Genomic DNA, 18,114 nt, shown 5'->3' on the forward strand with positions numbered 1-18,114 from the left:
TCTTAACCTGTTTCCAGGTAACTGCACTGACCTGCCTCCTCCCAGGTGTTTGCTGTAGTTGCTCTTTTAGTGTCTGCCTGAGCAGGACCTCACTCCTGGCACTGGGGAGGCTGAACTGACCTTTATTTTGGGGGGGATGAGGCAGAAGGGAAGCCTGCTCCAGCCCCTGTGGAGAAGAGGCTGGGCACAGAGGGATTTATCCTTTGCATGAAAAGGCATGCACGATGATTTCTACACAAAATACTTTATTAGTCAGCTAAAAACAGTGATTTGGTCAGCAGCCAGAAAGGGAGGAGGGAGAGGGAAGAGTCAGAGTCCAGTACAACACATAGACCTGACCCTTTTTTTCCCTGAAATGCCTGTGGACAGCAGGAAAAGCCCCATCACCAGGCTCAGCTTCTCCCTCCCACACTGGCAGCATGGCACAGCAGCAAGTAAATGTGAGCACAGGCAGGGAACAGCTCCATTTTCACTAGCACTAACCCTGGTCCGTGGCCAGGCCCTGCCTGAGCTCCTCTTGGCCCCTCAGGAGGTGGCAGCAGGTGACACTCACACGGCAAGGGCTGCACCTGGAGAACAGAAGGAAATGAGGAGTCAGAGGGCAAAGGGGTATCCAGCTCTGCCCCATGGGCTCCTCTCCTTGCCCTCCATCCCTTTACCACCAGGCAGCTCTCCCAGAGCCCCCAGGGGTGCACAAAGGCACTGCCAGGCTCACCTGTGCCCCTGCGAGCGGATGCGCGGCGGCTTCTCCTGACACTCTGAGGCACCTCAGGCGAGGCTGGGGCAGCACTCACTGTCCTCCTCCCACGAGCACGGCCCTTCCTTGGCCTGCCAGCCTGCTCCTCCTGCTCTTCCTTCACTTCCTTCTCCTCCTGCTCTTCCTTCACTTCCTTTGGGGGTTTCGCTGCAGCCCTGCGGCGCTGCTTCGGGGCACGGGGGGTGACCTGGGTGAGTGTCAGAGCTGGAGATGACCAAGGTGGGCAACTCCATGTGGGATCATCACCATGAACAGGGCAGGGGCAGCAGGACAGCCAGACACAGCCACAAAGCTGCTCACCTTGGGGCTCAGTGCCTCGGGCTCTGCCTTCAGCTCTGGGCTCTTCTTGCAGGGCGCCTTGCTGGGTCTCTGCCCTGCACCAGAGGATGTGGGGTGAGGAGAGGGTGAGGCAGGGCCTGGAACAGCATCCCACTTGCAGGGATGCTGCTCTGAGTGAGGATGAAAAACCAGCTGCCCCCAGGCAGGTTTGGATGCTGGTAAGAAGCCTTGGGGACAAATGGCTTCTGTCCCCTGGTGCCAACGGCTGTCACAGGAGTGTCAGCACCCCAGAGAGAATGGCTTTGCTCCTGCCTGTGCCCCTGTGCTGCACAGCAAGAACAGGCTTTCCTAGGAGCCCTCCTGGAGCAGGTCCCACAGGAAGGGGAGAGGAAACTCACCTTTGGGAGCCATGGGGCCAGGCTCTCCCTGTAAGGAAGGCACAGAGCATTGGCTGGGGTGCAGTCATTCTGCAGGCAGCAGCAGCAGAATCCCTGACCCTTCTCCATCCTCCAGCCACTACAGTAACAGGGAAACAGCCACATTTCCCTGGGAAAACAGGAGAGTTGGGCTTGCTCTGCCTGCCCTTTGCCTTGGGGACTCTGCCATCGTTCCCTGTACCTGCAAGGCCCCAAGCACAGGGCCCAGGAGGGAAGAACAGGGCTGTCAGACCACCCAAACACCCCCTCTTCCCTCCATCTGCTGCAGATTGCCCACCATCCATTAGCTGGCTGCCCACCACAAAGGAGGTCCTTGTCACCCCCCATGCCCAGGAGCTGGATGGAGAGGGAGACCCCCAGGCACACAGAGCAATGGGAGTCTCAGCAAGCAGAAAACAAGCCAGTGTCCCCTTGGAGGAGTGGTTTGGGGGCTCCCAGGCTCCTACCTGGAACCATATGGTCCTGCCACTGCGGTCTCGCAGGGAGCTCATGCCGGGCACCAAGTAACACTGCAGCCAGTTCTTAAAGTTGGAGTAATTATCTGGGTGCTCGGGGTCCAGGAGCTGCTTCTCTGGGAGGGCAGACAGGGAAAGGAGAGAATCAGAGCAGAAGCTGTGATCACCATGTCAGGGTGGCCCCCCAGACCTCCTGATGCTGAGCATGCCAAGCCCTGCCCTCCCTGCCAGCCCCGTCCCCTCACCTGCCATGATCACCTCCATGGGCACGCTGTGGCACAGCTCCAGCAGATCTGGGTTCTCCTGCCTCAGCTTCACCTTCTTGCTCAGTGTCAGGGAAGGATCCTGCAGGCATGGAGAAGGGCACAGAAGTCACCTGCCAGCTGCCTCTGCTTCCTCAGCTTCTCTCCTCCCGTCCTCTTCCCCATCTCTTGCCCTCCAGAGGATGAGCTCTCCACACACAATAGCCCTGAGCTCACCACACAGTAGCCTTCCAGCTTAGCTACAAAGTCATGAAAGAGGGCTAACACACAGAAACACCAGCAGCAGGTCGTGTAGTTTGTTCTCAGGCTTAAAATAGCCACTTCCTCTCCCCTGAGGCCACAAGATCAGCCTTGGGCTTTACTGCAGCCTTCCCCTTGGGGATTTTAAGCTTGCAAGGTGTTTGTTTCCCTCTCCTCTTCCTCTCCACCCACCCCAAAAACACTTGTAGACTTCCTTAGGGCAGGAAGCTCATGAAGGGCCACGGGCAACCAAACCTCTGCCTTTGGCATCTGTCTGGAAACCTGCTGCTTTCTGAGCCTGTGAAAGCACCTGGTGCTCCCCACCTTCTTCCTCCTCTCCTGCTCCTGCTCCTTCAGGGCCTCCAGCACGGTCCGAGCTTTTTCAAAGGGAGGGATCTTCAACCTGAGAGAGTTATACAAAGGAGGTCCTTGTCACCCCTTTTCTTCAACAAAAGAAAACAATGTAAGCAACAGTAGTAGAAGCTGCTGTTGTCCATAACAATCTATTATTTTGAGGGACACGTTTTCACGATAGGTTTCAATGTCTAGTTGGTATATTTCATTTCAATTCCACGTTTAGGAAAAATGCATTCCCTCAACTCCCACCCACTTCCTGTACCCCTCTACTGCAGTTTCCTTGTTCTTTGCCCTGATGGCTCTTTCTAACTCTAGCTACATTTAATTCCTACACTCAGGAGTGGGAAACTTAGTCCTTCTCACACAACTACAGCATGGCATAGAGTTGAGGCATGTTTTAAGTAAAAGACAAGAGTGGTAAACAAATTTTCATAAGGAGCAGATTGTCTAGTAGAACTTACACAGTTTCTATGAATTAGGCTATAAACCCCAAAACTATATAATACTATGTAGTGGGTGCTCAACCCACCTTACCTGTACAGGATCTCAGCACGCAGGTAATTCCCAATTCCATTGAAATACTTCTGGTTTAAGAGCACCTCACAGATGGGCTTGTCAAAAGCCCTGTCCTCCAGGTTCTTCAGCACATTCTCCCTGCAAGCGAGCACGGGCCATCAAGAAGAGTCACCCGGCCATGTTTGTGCAGGGAAAGCGGCCAAACCCGAGCGGGGGCGTTCCCAGGGGGCTCACCTGAACGCCTGGTACTCGGACACCACGCACGGCCCGCGCTCCGGCTGCCAGGCGTCCCCCAGGCGCCAGGACCCGAAGCGCCGGGGATCCACGAAGCAGAGGGCGCGGGGGGGGCTCTCCCGGGTCAGGAAGCGCAGGTGGGCATGGCGGGGCAGCTCGGCGGCGAGACACAGCCGGAACGAGCCCGACATGCCGAAGCGGAACACCAGGTCCTGCGCGGGGGGACCGGCGGCGGGGTCCAGCGCGCTCAGCGTCAGCCGCAGCTCCTTGCCCCGGGCGACGGCCGAGATGCCGTAGGCCTCGCTGCGGAAGGGCACCTCGGGGCCGCGCCCCACGGCCGAGCGCTCCACGCCGCCCGCGAACACCAGCGCTCCGCAGGCCCCGTTGATGAAGCGCCCGGCCAGGTGCAGCTCCGGGCACTCGGGCATGGTGGCGGCCGCACGGCACGGCCCGAGCCCGCCGCCACCGCCGGGGCACGGCCCGCCCCCATTGGCTGCGCGGGGCGCGGGGAGCGCTCCCATTGGCTGCGGCGCGGGCGGTGCGCGCTCCCATTGGCTGCGCGCTGATCCCGGAGGTCGGTGCCCTGCCGGGGCGGTCCCGCCGCGGGCGGAGGTTGCACAACGCGGGGCGACACAGCGGGACACGGCTCAGCTTTGTCACCGAGACTTTATTGGAGCTGCCCCGAGGAGCCTCGGGAGCCCGGAGGGAAGGGAAACGTCCTGCTCTGCAGCCAGGAGCACCAATCTGGACTCCCAGCTCAGTGTCGCAGCCTCCCGCCGTGGCCGGGGTCTTTTCCTGGCTCCTCAGAGAAGGGTGTTCATCAGCGCCTGGGCCTGCTTCAGCTCTGCAGAGAGATGTGGAGATGTAGGGGAGCTGCTGGTACTGCAGCATCCCTTCCAGCATGCCTCCCACAGCAATTCCCCCCGCAGGATCCCCCACGGAGGTCCCCGCTGCCACCCCTCGTAGTGCCTCACCTGCCAGCAGCACCCAGAACTTGTTGGCCGAGAGCGTCACAGGGACAGCCGTCATCTTCTCACACCCTCTGTCGCGCACGTTGAAGGTGAGGTGCACCACGGGCTCATTGACCTCCTGCAGCTCGCTGGAGCTCAGGGTGTAATCCACCCGCCAGCGCACCGAGCCCAGCTGGCTCACTAGGGTGGGCAGTGGCATGGTGTCAGCAGCCCGGCTCTCTCCCGCAGGGTGACCCCAAACCCCCAGCACCCCACTCACATCGCAGGCTGCAGGCCCTGAGCCTGTCCTGGAGGGGGCTCTGCTTCTCCTCATAGGAACGGCACAACCCGCTGGCATGCTCTGCTCGTCAGGGGACACAAGGGGAAAACCCCTTTGCTCACACCGACCTGCGGCTGCCAAACCCCCCAAAGCACCCCAGGGACCGACGGCACGGATGGGAGGTGATGGGGACAGCACAGCAGCCAGCCTGCCCTCCATCTGGGTGGGAACTGCCACCCTCAGGGTTTTCCCTACCTTTGGGCAGTCCCAGCTGCTGCAGCTCGCTTGACAGAGACTCACTGTCTACATTGTGCTTGGCTGCACTGGAGAGGATGAAGCCGAGGACAGCAATGGTCGCCTTCACATCCCCTGACTCTGCAGACAGGAGGGAGGGCGAGCTCTGTCACCTTGGGAAGGCAGCCCCAGATCCATTGCTGCCCATCCCTGCAGCGTGGCTCCATCGGGGGATCCTGGTAAGGACAGCAGTGCTCACCTAACTTTGCATCTGAGGTCAGCTTCAGGATCTTGTCATACTGTGGGAGAGCAGAGCATACGGTGAGCACCAGCTAACACACTCACTACCAGCGTTAACACTGACAAGTCTTACCTAAACATTAATAATAATAAAACTTACTATGCATATTAGTACTACTAGTAGAGGCCAGTAGCGTTCTTAACGCTGAGGCTTGCATGAAGAACACGAGATTAATTAACGTTGCTGATTATGCCATTGTAGCGTTGGCCTCCACTGCGGTACCCCACACTTACCTCGATGGGCTCCCCCAGCAGGTCCCGCAGCACCTGGGCGCAGATCAGCTTCAGCTTCACGGAGGACTGCGGGGGAGAAGGAGGGTGAACGGCGGGCCCGCAGCAGGCGGGGAGCAGGCGGGGGACACGGGGGACACGGGGGACACGGGGGACACTTAACTATTTTGGCCAGGGTGCTGATCTCGGCCAGCACCCAGTCGGGACAGTCCAGGTCCCCGCAGAAGCGGAAGCGCTGCGGGAGAACAGGCGGTCAGAGCCGGCAGCGGGCTCCGCACGCCCTCCCCGCTCCCCGCCGCCCAACCCCTCCCCACCATGTCGCCGCCGCTCCCCGGTCCGCGCTGCTACGGCAGAGTCGCCCTTCCGACCCGGAACCACTCCCGGGCCCCTGCCCGCTACGCCCCTCCCAGCCGGGGCGCTCCGGTAGGGGCTCTGCGGGGCCTTTTGGCCGGGACTCGGCAGGAGAGCGGCCGGAGGAGGGGACGGGGGTCCCGGAGCGGCACCCGAGGCGCCCCCGGCCCGTCCAGCAGCGCAGGCCCCGCCCCACCGGCACCTCTCGCTCCCACGGGCCGCCCCTCACAGCGCTCCGCCCGCCAATCCCCGCCCTGTCCAATTACAGCCGCCAATCCAAGCCCGCCTTTCTCCGCTCTGTCCAATCACAGCCGCCCTTTCTGTCCGGACGCGGTCCCGCCCAGCCCAGCCCGCGCAGGCGCAGTCCGACCCAGCCCGGCCCCTCATACCGCCCTGAGGGCAGCGGAGGCGCCGCCTCAGACCCGCACTCGCGTTCGCACCCGCGGCCGCAGAGCCGGAGAGGAAATGTGGCGTTCGGAGCCAGGGCTGAAGCTTCACAGGCCTCGACCTGAAATAAAGATCCTGTTCTGGTGCACGAGCAACTGCACCTGGCCGCAGGGGAACCCAGGCAATCCCTTTGAACCGAGAATGCGCACATATCACTGGCCTGTGAGCTGGGCAGAGTTATGACCTTTATCCCCTCCTGTCTGTAAGAGCAGGACATTCAAAGCCCCTATGAAAGGGGGTGCACTTCAATAGATGTTGGCTATTGCTGCATGAACCTCGGTGTGTGTATGTCACATTCCTGTCTCCACCATCAGTGACAGTCTGCTGTTTGAACTTAAACCCATCCTGTCCCTGGGGACTTGTTTACTTCTCTCTTCTAACAAGCTAGGCTGGCTGAGTTGGTGTCTGTTAGGCCAAATTTCCTGTGCAGCTCTAGGCCAGCTGTAGCTGTCACAGCTCCCCCTTTCTGTTCTAAAACATGCAAGGTGTTCTCTGTCATCCCTCTGCAAGGGCCCTTTGCACACAGGATGGCAGGACAGAGTGGTGACACAGATGAATCTGCTCAACTCAACAAGCCTAGATTCTCTCAGCCGGTGATGTTGTTACAATGAAGTTGTAACATTCATTCCCAGGAGCTGTCAGGCGGAATCACAAACAATACAAACTTTCAAATTGGCATGCCCCAGGCTTATAACTGGGAGGTTACAAACTTATAACTTAACTCTATGAACTGGAAACATTTTAACTTTAGAACTGTGAGAAGATAACATGGAAAACAACCTCTCAAGTTCAGGTTTTGACTTTTAAATATATAAAATACTCAAGACCTCATTTTATAAAATCTTTGCGTCGTTTGAATAGGTAAAATCCTTAAACTGTCACTTCAGAAGGTCCCAAATCTCCGTGTAAGAGGTGTAGAAGTTGTTAAAATCACTGGTCCATGATATCTGCTGAGGGACCATCAGGAGGATGCAGTCTCTGGTCCCCAGCAGGACGTAGGGCAGGGCAGACACACCTGGCTGGTGTCCATCCTGTTCTGATGTCTGTGGAAATGCACCCATATCCACATCCCCATGGACCTTCCCTCCTGTTTGTGAGAATGTCTTTTGTCATTGCTTTAGGTGATTGGGCATCACCTGATGACTGTAATGATAGGAAATGGGTTAAGATTACTGGGTTTTGGGATTGTTCTGGTCCTCTTAAGTGATTCAGTGTGTAAGCAGCTTTTGCTACTCTGCTCTGTGGGTATTTTCACTTCCATGAGATGAACTGCACAATGGAACTTGCATTACATTGTGCAGCTTTTCAGTCCAAGAGTCCTTAATCTCTGGAGCCATCAGGATAATGGATTTAAAGCATTTTCTACATGATTAAATGTCGTAGCAGGCAGAGGTGGTAGAGTGCTGCGACCTTCCCAGAGAAGCATCTCTAAAAACAGGTCCTGGGTGCACAGGCATATCGTGCTCTCGTCCAGTGATTTCAGCTCTTGGGTGATTTCAGCCACGAGCAACACAGAAGAAAAGGAGAGAATCTTTGTATGGGGTTCCAAAGAGGGTCTTTATTGAGCTCCTACCCCCAAAGGGTCCAGGGATTAAGAACTCTCCCAGGCAATGAGAGCAGGGTTTATAAAGGGATACTGAGGGGCAGGGCAGAACATCAGAACGAATTAAATGAGGGCACAGGGGTGGAACAAAGGGGAAGGGCAAATGGGATACACAGAGCCAACATGCAACAATGCATTCTGAGGGAAGCTTTTTTCCTCACCATGACTAGGGAGGTTGTTGCTTAAGGGTTGTCCCTCCAAGGGAGTATGGTAAGCTTCTCCTCAGTTTACCAGCCTCCACAATTAAACATATGAAGGAAAAGTCTTGAAGTTTCGGTAATTTACTATACAAAACTTATACAAAATAACTATACAAAAACTTATAAAGATCTAATGCAAAGATTAGCTTCTAAGTGTAAAAAAATAAATCTTCTTAAATTAAACATGAAGGGGAAAGGAAATACAGACTGACTTATGTTCTCCAAAAGGAAGGTGTCAGAATGCCCTTTGGTAATGGAATTTCCTCTGCCTGTAGACATTTCTGCACAAAAGTCTTCAAACGTGACAAACAGCCCATCTGGCCCGAGCTGGTCACAGCTTCAATTCTTGGGATATAGAATTTCTGGATGAAGAGCATTATTTTCCAGAACTGAATCCCATACTGCCTCATCAGAGCATTGCCACACACCTCCAGGAAATCCAGAAGCAGCACAGCTGTCACATCTGCCAGAGGCTCCAGATTCAACATCTGCGCAAGCCAGCGCCATCCATAGCTCAGACCGTGAGGATGAGCCCCTTGTCTGCTTCCATAAGGCCAGCGGAGCTGAATGATGGCAGCGTAGAGACGAATCATTCCTGACATCCTTTTAAGAAAATGATCTGCTTCTTCCACTTTAGAATCATGAACTTCATATCCAAGCATCCTCTGATACTCTTCCATAGAAGTGCCTTCTTTCCGAGCGGGGTAAAATGGCACAGAATATGGGCACTTTTTGTGCAGATGAGCTAAAAAGATGTCTCCAACTCGAGGGTGTAATTCCCAGATTCCTGAGAGCACTGCAGCAATTGGGAAAGCTGAATAGTGGTGAAAAGATACTTCTCCTTCCCCATGTCTCACAAACTTCTCTGCAAGTTTGTAACAAACAAATTCCAGCCCCTGTGGATGCTGAGTCACCCACACCGTTTGGCCTTCAGTCTGAACAGGCTTCCCAGACAGCAGGTTATTGATCTTATCAAACACCTCTCTCAGCTGAGAGCCTGATGTGCTAGAGATCTGGCTCACAGGGATTGTAGCTGCTTTCTGCAGGTTTGTCTTTATCTTCTTCACCTCAGTGTCGCCTCTGCAGTTTCCAATATCACTGAAAGCAGCAACACATTGCTCAGCAGCATCCTGAAGCTGCCAGTACCACTGCATGATGCTTCCTTCTGTTTCAACTTGAAGTCCTTCCTTCTCCTGCTTTCCCCACGACTGCTGTGCAGGGACAGAAGTCTGCCACATCATCTGCTCTCTTTTCTCTATCTCTTTCTGGTTTTGTTTCTTTTCCTCTTCATATTTCCTCTTTCTTCCTTCTAGAGCTGCAGTGATTTCCTGCTGCATGCTGGATATCACCCCTCTCATCTCCTGCAGGGCTTGTTCAGAGCTGGCCACACCTGCTGGATCTGGGAGCCCCCTCTTGCTCGTGGTGCGGATGAGCCCTGACACCCGTGCACAGATCTGGTTGCCACGATTGCTGCACACAGACAGATCCATTCTGGGCAAATCTTTGTGCCTGGAGCTGGGATCAATCTGCTGGTTCAGCTGCAGCAGTTCCTCCTGGATGGAGTAAAGGCGGTGCAGTCTCTCCTGGCCCTCTTTCCTGCGCAGAAGCTCCAGCTCTTCCTGGTGTTGCCTCTGCTGCTCTGCCTCACGCAATTTTAGGTTCAATATCTTTGCTCTACGTCGGTGTTCTTCCTTCAACTTCTCTTGCTGCCTCTGAGCCTCCTTTGAGGTCTTCTCCATTACTTCTTGCAGCTCTTGGAATTCCTGATGCCGCTTCAGCTCCCTCAGTTCATCAAAGTGCTTCAGCTGCCCACTGGCCTGGGCATAGGCTGCCCTCACCATCTGCTCCAGCTTCTCCTGCCGCTGTCTCAGCCTCTCCCTTGCTTTCAGCCTGTGCATCTCTTCATACATCCGAATGCAGTCTTCGACTTTTGCAGCTTTAGATGACAGAACTGCTGGAGCAACTTCTTGGTTTATTTCCAGGAGACTAAGATGATCGTTTTCCTTTTGCCCAGTAGGATTGGGCAGAACTGTTGGTAATGCGGCAATGGTGACGATATTTTGTGTCTCTGCTGAGGGATGATGGCTCTGGTTCTCTCTCGTATCCTTTGCTGGTAGACAATCCAAAGCAATCTTCTGCTCCAATGGTGGCAGTGCAGTCACAGCAGTGACTGCTGAGGGATTCCCTGATCTGCTGTTTTTTCCAGGGATTTCTGGTGATGTATTTCCCAGGCCTGTCCCTGAGTTGCAGCGATGGTTGGACTCACCCCATGGCAGTTGGGCAGAAAGTGCAGTCTCAGAGCTGGACCAATGGGCTCTGGGAGGAGGCAGTACTGGCATGTGTGCTGTATCCGGGCATGTGTGTGTCCCTGGTGCATGCTGCTGGAATGACTGCACAGGCATAACTGGAACAGCTCTAAGGTGCTTTGACTCTGCGAGAGCTGGGAGTCCCTGCAGCGCAGCAGCAGAGCCAGCACAGCTAGGCTTGGTCACAGAGTGCTCATTTGCCATTGTGGCACAGCCAGGCTCGGTGGCAGGCAGCCCTCTGCAGCAGCCATGTGCTCCACAGCAGCCATTTACCCTGCAGTGGCCGAGCATTGCCTGGCAGCAGGCAGAGGAGGCTCCACAGCAGCTTGCCATTTCACAGCAGGTGGTTGTGGTCTCGGTGGTCTTGGCTGAAGCAGCAGGACACAGAGGAAAGGCAGGGCAGCCTGTGGTGGCTCCAAAGGCTGGTGCAGCAGGGTACAGAGAAGAGGCAGAGCCCAGGGTGGCTGCAGGACACCTGTGTAACTCAGCTTGGGAGTGCAGGCTGTCTCCACTGCTTTGTTCAGTGTCGGTGCGCTCTACCAGCATCTCATCCCTGTGCAGGTTGACCCCACGGCTCTGTGCCATGGTGGGATGATTGGCTGGCACATTGTCCCTGCCCTGGGCAGTGGCATGGCCCCAGGCAGCCACAGGGCACTCTGCAGACAGGTCACCCCCTCCTGGGGAGACTCCCTGGCACCACGTGGGGGATGCTCCGCCCGTTCTCCTCCCCTGCCCGCCCAGTGCCATCCCCTGCAGCAACCTCATGTCTCGCTCACTCTCTAACTGTTTTATCAGGTCCAGGATGAGCCTCCAGGGTTTGACAACATTGATGGCAGTTTCATCAGCTGTGGCAGCTGCTGCAAGTATGTATCTGCCAGCCCAATCCCATGTGTTTAAGTCCAAGGCTGCCTCTTCGGACACGTCCAGTCCATGACTCCCACACCACTTTAGTAAGGCCAGTAAAGCCTGTTTATCATATTTAATCCCTCTTCTTGTTAAAATAAGAGTCCATACCTGGAGTGTAGGGTCTTCTGGCACTGATGCCCACGCTCCCATTTATCTCAGTGGTGTCTGTAAATCACAAAGGTGTTTGGATCCACGTGGCTTTCCCTGCTGTTCCTTGCCACACTCTCCACTTCAGGCAGAGCGCTCCACTGCCTGCAGTGCTCTCTGCCCACCCGCAGCTTCCTCTGCTGCCCGCCGCTCTGTCTTGGCTAGAAAGACTGGTGTCTGCTTCCAGAAGGCAAGATCCTGCAGAAGAAGGGAGTTTTCCTCTGAAGATCTACTGGTGAAGTAGAAGGGTCTGGTCTTCCTCTGGGAATCCAGTGGAAAAGGCTGCCTGTGATGTTTGAAGTCTCAGATTATATCCTGGAAGCAATGCTTGGCTCCTCCCCCTGGGTGGAGCGTCTCACAATGGGAAGATGGAATTTTATCAGTCAGGCAGTGACACTCAATGGCCCATTAACAGAAGATATCTCCAGGAGGGAGGATGGGTCATGGAAGAGATAAAGAACACTGCCCCACCTGGTTTTAACAGATGGTAATAGAATACATCTGGTTACATCTTGCATTGCAATCTAAGACAAGGTCCCTTCTGCCCATGGCTTTCTCTACTGCCCACAGCTCTGTGGTGTCCTTCAGCTGCCAGCAGCTCTTTCCACTGCCCGCAGCTTCTCACAGCCCACCCAGGTGCCTGGCAGCAATCTCCACTGCCCTGTCTCTCTGCAACACTGCAGCAGCTTGTTATCCTCACACAGGACACCAAATGTTGCTTGGGTCTTGGAGACAGGAATGCTACAGGCACACATAGTGCTCATGCAGCAAGAGCCAAGGGTTATTGTCTGAATGGTCTTTTTATAGGGGTTTCAAATCCCTTGTTCATATAAACATGGTTGGCTAAAGATCTTAACTCTGTCCAGCTCACTAGCCAAGGATAGGAGAGCATCCATGATTTAAAACAATTGGCTCAGATCCCCTGTTTGAGCTTAAGTCCAGACTATCATTAGTACACTTGGGGACTTGTTTAATCCTATCTTCTAATGAGCTAGGCTAGTCAAGTTGGTGTCTATTAGGCCAAATTATCTGTGTAGCTTTAGACTAGCTACAGCAGTCACACCCTGCACCCAGGGAGGAGGAACAGCAGCCCAGCCCCTCAGGACACCCCCCATGGGGGACCAGGACAAGGAGATGCCTGCAAGGTCATGGATCCAGCCAAGGAGCTCATCTGCCCTTCTCCATCAGGTCTGGAAGGGCTGGAGCACCTGAGGGACACCAAGGCTTTGTCATCCTCCCCACCAATGCCTGTGATCCACAACGTCTTCAGCCTGGCACCTTACCAGGAGTACCTGGAGAAGGCCAAGGGCACAGACCCCATCCTGTTCTGCAGGAAGCACCTGTGGGAGCACTCCTCACCCCAAAGCACGGCTGGCAGCCAGGAGCCTGCTGCCCTCAGAGACGTCTCGGTGGTGCCCAGCCTGAGGTCGGGCAGTGATGCAGTGCAGAGCCAAGGGGAAAGCTGTTACAGGAGCGTCCCTAAAAAGCCAAAGCCTGTGCCCCAAGAGCTGGAGTCTCAGGAGGGCAGCCCTGACAGGGTGGGCACCAAGGAGTCACCGCCTAAGGACATGGTGCTGGACCTTAGCTTCAAGAAGAGACTGGTGGAAGCTGGGGACACACAGAGACCCCCTGGCTGTGCGGAGGGGCCACTGGAGCGAGAGGATGAGGAGGAGAAAGAAGCTGGAGGAGGGAAGGTGGGGTTGGGAGAGGGGGCATAGCCCCGGGGGCCTGAGGCAGACTCAGGGGACAGGAGCAGCTTCCAGAGCTCAGCCAACTTCATGTTGGTGTGCAGTTTTTAGTGTTTGGTTTTTATTGCTTTTCCCCTCCTCTTTTTCAACCACAAGTGTATTTTGGGGGAGAATAGAGCTGCAGAGGTGCAGGGTGGTGCTGTGATGGGTCTGTAGGTCTTCCACTGCCACTGCTAGCCAGTCATGCCAGAGTTAAGAATCTAATCCCTATGGATGCGATATGGTACAGCAGGCTTGGTTCACAGCCACAGGATGGTGCCACAGAGTTTTCCCTTCCCTTGTTGGCTGCAGTGGCAGTGCAGGGCAGCTCAGCCCCCCACGTTTTGGGGTGGTGCCTGCCCATCACTTGGAACATTTAATTGCTGTTCATTTAAGAGACCTGATGTAGATATGGGGCCACATGTAGACCTCCCCCCACCCTGCCCTGGTGCAGCTCTGTTCCTTTTTTTGAGTGTTGGAAGGATGTCAGCGCAGCAAGCCAGGACCACGTAATAAGTGACATAGACTCTCAAGATATTCACAGAAGACTAATAATCTTTATTAAGAAACCCATTATTTTTATAACCTACTTCGTTACAGGTGGAACTAATTGGTCCTTTAATTAAAACACCATCACCATTGAGTAGGTAAAGAAACCACCCTTTGGTAAAGGGTTAAACAAAAGGTGAACAAATCTCCATAACACATTCCACATGTTCCCAACATCAGGTGCAGCAAGATAAGAATTGTTTCAAATTCTTTCTCTCCAGCTCCCTAAAGCTTCTGGGGCCAATTCTGGGAAAACTTATCTAGCTTCTCTGTCTCTCTGACCAGGGAGCTGCTACCACAGAAGGAGGCTTTATTTCACTAAATGTAAAGAAACTAAAACAAGGATTACTGAGAAACTATGAATGTTTGTTTTAAAACAGAATCCAGCTGTTTCCCCTCCCTTGTTCGAATAAACAGTATAGCCAAACTAAAACACTGAATCATGAACATCCCAGCATCTGTTACATCTTAAGACAATCATTATATACAGCAGGAAAGCTTTTAACAGATCAAGCTTGAGGTACCTAAAAATCTAAAGCTGTAGGAGGGGGGGCTACACTCTTATCCTTAGATGCCTGGCAGTGGGGAATCAACAAAGTCAGAGAACTTGCTAAAGAAGAATTAATTCACTTATGAAATGTTTCCAGGTGGCCTCCATGTCTTCTCTCTCCCTGGCTAGCTGTCCTGTGTAGAAGAATTAGTGTGTGCATACTAGAGTTGTGAACTGCTGTGTTACACCACCATCCTCCTGTACACCCAATATTAAAAATCCTTTTTGATAAAATCCAAGTTTGCAGTCCATTTCCCTCCCTCCCAAGGAGCACATTCAGTCCTTCCTCCTCTTTTTGCTTTGAAGCTCATGTTCCTTAGGGCAGCTGCTGTCTGATGGCCGTTTAGAACCACCGTGTTGCTTGGCTTCTTCCAGAAACGTGTCCAAACCAAATGGATCCTCCTCAAATTGCACTGGTCCATCTCTGCTCCTGCCACTGCTGTTACGATCCAAGTTAGAAAACCCTTTGTCAGGAACAAACTTGTTGGTCTTTATTCAAGCCTCTAGATCATCCCCATATATATCCTTACCCATATTTTTACTTGGCCTGTAGATGTTTTGGGCCATATCCTTGCCACTTCTCCATGGCTGGTCATAAACATTATAGATGTCATCCTCTCCTCCAGCAAAGCCACTGTCCATCCCCTTGCTCTGGTTGAACAGCCTCTGGTCATATTGGATTTCGTTGGATGGCCTGCGGTTGGGCATCCCCAGGGCAATAACTTCACTGATATCTCTGTTCTCATTTCTCTGCAGCTTTGACCTTTTATCAGGAGCTGCCCGGGAGAGATTTCTGTCGTGCTGTCTCTCTTTGCGCTGGTCATGTCTGATCTCATCTCTTGCTCGAGCTTCTCCATCCTCTTTTTCAACACGGGCTTTGATCCCTGCTCTTCTCTACCCGGCTTTCTGAGCCATTTCTCTGAGCTTTTCCTCATGTTTCTCTTTTTCTTTCTGAGCCATCTTCCTCTCCACCTGGGCTCGCATCTCCACTGCCTCACGAGCCTTTCTGTCAGCAATATAGAGCGCCTCAGCAAGTTTGGCAAAGTTCTCATTAATATGAACAGTCTGCAATCCTCTGCCATCTGCAGCCAGACGCTTATCCAAGGGAACGGTGTAACCCTTCACATTTTTCCAGTTTGAAATGCACGGAGGGATTTTCCACTCTTGCTGCTCTTTCACAGTCATCTTTCTACTCGGAGAGTGCATTACAGGTGCTGGAGGAGACGGTGGTCCTCGCGGAATCTTCTTGTTGCTTTTGAATCTTGGAGGCTCCAGAGGGTCCTTTTGCATTTCCATCACCCGGATAACTCTCTGCCTTGCTCCAGAGTTGAATGCAGCTCCTTGCTGAGATGGCGTGTACCGAATGTACTGTGCAGGAGCTGCCTTCTCTGCAGCTCCAACTGGCATGGCTGCTGCAACTTTCTGGGAGATTAATTTCTCCAAGGCTTCTCTTGTCTTCTTTGTTATCTCTCTAACTGTGTTCTCATCTGGTCTTTGCAGTTCAGGATGATCCACATTCATGATCTCTTTTGGCACAAGATCTGTGTACTTGCTATAAATAACCTTGTCCTTTGACTGCCCTTGTCCAGCAATTGCATCGTATTTTATTTTTCCTTCTGCATCCACCTGAAGAGCCAAAGCATTGGAAATTTTCTTCTTTTGGCCCATATCCAATGGATATTGGGCCACATGAATTTCTGGGAAGGCACCCCCATCTCCAAAATCCTCTAGGGCCTGTGGTATCCCTCCTTTCCGGTAACCATATGGGGGAGGTTCCCTTTGTGAGGAGACCAGAGCAGTCTGCCTGGATCTCTGAGCTCTGCTCTTTCTTCTAGTTCTAGCTGATCCTGGGACAAATGGGTTGGAGCTGGTAAAAAAATGGTGAGTACCATCTTGACCACGTACACCGTCCGCTCTGCCCCACGCCCAGCCCGCAGCTCTCCTCTTCTTCCAAGATTATCTGCAGCAATTAGTTGAAAGTTCTTAACTAAGTCCTATAACCTTGAATTTTATCTGCAGTAGTTCTTTAAAGTTGAGGAATTATTAGCTCACCAAAAAAAATTTTGCTGCTCAAGCAAAGTCAGAGTACAACCTGACACCCTGTGGGTCAGGGTGGTGGCTGCAGCCCTCCAGCAGTGCCAGCTGTGGTTCTGTGTAAGCAGTGATCCTGCAGAATCAGGGAGTTTTCCTCTGAAGGCCCACTGGTGAAGTAGAAGGGTCTGATCTTCCTCTGGGAAACCAGTGGGAGAGGAAAGTTTCTCCTCTGGGAATGCAGTGGGCAAAGGCTGCTGTGGAGTTTGAAGTCCCAGATTGTATCCAGGTAGGAATGCTTGGCTCCTCCCCTGGGCAGAGCATCTCACAATGGGATGATGGAATTTTATCAGTTGGGCAGTGACAATGGCTCATTAACAGAAGATATCTCCCTGGTGGGAGGATGAGTCATGGAAGAGATAAAGAACCCTGCCCCACCTGGTTTTAACAGATGGTAATAGAATACATCTGGTTACATCTTGCATTGCAATCTAAGACTGTTAAATATTTTCTACATTGTAAGATATATAGTTGTTTTCTTTTAAGAGGTAAGACAAATCCAACTGAAAGAGCTGTGATGGAACACTGATAAACACCTGTTTGTGGATAAAAAACATACAGTGTGTTCACCTTTGATTTTGTCTAAGATTCTACTGCTTGTTACAATCTTTGTTCCAATTGCTGGCTTGTCTTCCAGAGATAACACAGTAAGAGTCAGTGATGATTTTATATTATGGCTGTTATTGATTATAAGCTGTGTTAGCATTTTCCTTTATTTTCCTGTCATAGGTATATGACTGTTTAGAAAGGCATTATCTCAACTTCCTCAGAGGTTTATGGCTGATATATTGATTACACGATGTGAATTTTCCAATTCAATAATAGGCATTATTCATAAGATGTTATTAGTGTATTTATGCTTTAACATCTCTTTGTGTAATTATCTAAAAGACGTGTCATTTCAGGATCCTTCTTCTTTGTTCTCTAGCTGTTTATGCATCTCTTAGATCAGGTTAGCTCTCTGGCTGGTCCCTGCACTGGCTCTATGGTTTGACCCAATGCTGTCTCATAATTTTAAGCATTTTTCAGAGTTCCGAGAAAAGACATCTGAGCTTTGTTGAAAGCCTCCAAACTGCTAGTCTTGTGGTTTTTCCCAGTTATTATTACAGAAGTACTCCAGCAGTTTGCTGTGTTTGAAGCATCTCTATCCTGAAGGAAACTTCAGAGTGATGCCAGAGCTAGGTGGTTTGATTAGTCTTTAACCCCAAGGCCTTTACTCATAACTGCTAGTTTTAGGAGCCTTGTTTTAAAATGTGTTTAGGGAATTCCCTCCCAATTGGAGCCTGGGTGGTGGCATGGTTTGGGTCTAACTGGATGGGGAATTTGCCAATAAACCCAGATGTCTTCTGCATCAAAACTAGATTCAAGTCACTTTAACTTGGCAATTTGACCCTTTATATGTTACAGCTGAACCTATTTCTAGAGTGAGCTTGGGAATTATTATCCAGAAATAATTATCCAATCCCTCACTAAATTGAGGTTTGTCAGTTGTTTGCAGACTCTGGGATTCCTAATCACCCAATTTCACATGTGGCATGGATCTCTGAGAATTTGGGCCATCCCTGTTTCCATCCAATGACCTCACATACCATCTCTTTTCTTTGATTTGCTTCCCCATAAAGTCATGCTTTAGGTTCAGCAGAGATGAGCTACACAACTGATCCCCTGGTGACAGGGAGAGGTGGCATTTAAAGATCACCTGCT

At 52.4% G+C, this 18,114-nt stretch overlaps 3 protein-coding genes and 1 pseudogene across 4 annotated transcripts; all 4 read right to left on the bottom strand.

Annotated features, from left to right (window-relative positions):
• Positions 1-228: 228 nt before the first annotated feature.
• NEIL1 (nei like DNA glycosylase 1) lies at positions 229-3,981 on the bottom strand. 2 transcript variants are annotated; one of them, XM_059482300.1, is made up of 9 exons: positions 3,539-3,981; positions 3,323-3,442; positions 2,756-2,834; positions 2,174-2,273; positions 1,920-2,044; positions 1,435-1,462; positions 1,058-1,131; positions 716-944; positions 229-569 (listed from the first exon to the last, which is right to left on the bottom strand). In XM_059482300.1, exons 1-9 carry the CDS (start codon positions 3,964-3,966, stop codon positions 550-552), a joined length of 1,203 nt encoding a protein of 400 aa, XP_059338283.1. In that variant the 5' UTR covers positions 3,967-3,981; the 3' UTR covers positions 229-549. The 2 variants fall into 2 exon arrangements, with proteins under 2 accessions (XP_059338283.1, XP_059338284.1); XM_059482301.1 differs by lacking the exon at positions 229-569 and having other exon boundaries at positions 899-961; positions 3,539-3,966.
• Positions 3,982-4,185: 204 nt separating this feature from the next.
• Positions 4,186-6,087, bottom strand: COMMD4 (COMM domain containing 4). The gene is made up of 8 exons (XM_059482249.1): positions 5,848-6,087; positions 5,697-5,768; positions 5,537-5,602; positions 5,262-5,301; positions 5,024-5,143; positions 4,769-4,849; positions 4,513-4,689; positions 4,186-4,382 (listed from the first exon to the last, which is right to left on the bottom strand). Exons 1-8 carry the CDS (start codon positions 5,848-5,850, stop codon positions 4,342-4,344), a joined length of 600 nt encoding a protein of 199 aa, XP_059338232.1. The 5' UTR covers positions 5,851-6,087; the 3' UTR covers positions 4,186-4,341.
• A 2,259-nt stretch (positions 6,088-8,346) lies between these two features.
• On the bottom strand, positions 8,347-11,025 carry LOC132079334 (mRNA export factor GLE1-like). The gene is made up of 2 exons (XM_059481855.1): positions 10,771-11,025; positions 8,347-10,269 (listed from the first exon to the last, which is right to left on the bottom strand). Exons 1-2 carry the CDS (start codon positions 11,023-11,025, stop codon positions 8,347-8,349), a joined length of 2,178 nt encoding a protein of 725 aa, XP_059337838.1.
• A 3,570-nt stretch (positions 11,026-14,595) lies between these two features.
• LOC132079618 (SNW domain-containing protein 1-like) lies at positions 14,596-16,232 on the bottom strand (annotated as a pseudogene).
• Between the last annotated feature and the right edge of the window lie 1,882 nt (positions 16,233-18,114).

The sequence above is a fragment of the Ammospiza nelsoni genome, chromosome 14 (genome assembly GCF_027579445.1).
Source record: "Ammospiza nelsoni isolate bAmmNel1 chromosome 14, bAmmNel1.pri, whole genome shotgun sequence".
Taxonomy (NCBI): Eukaryota; Metazoa; Chordata; class Aves; order Passeriformes; family Passerellidae; genus Ammospiza; species Ammospiza nelsoni.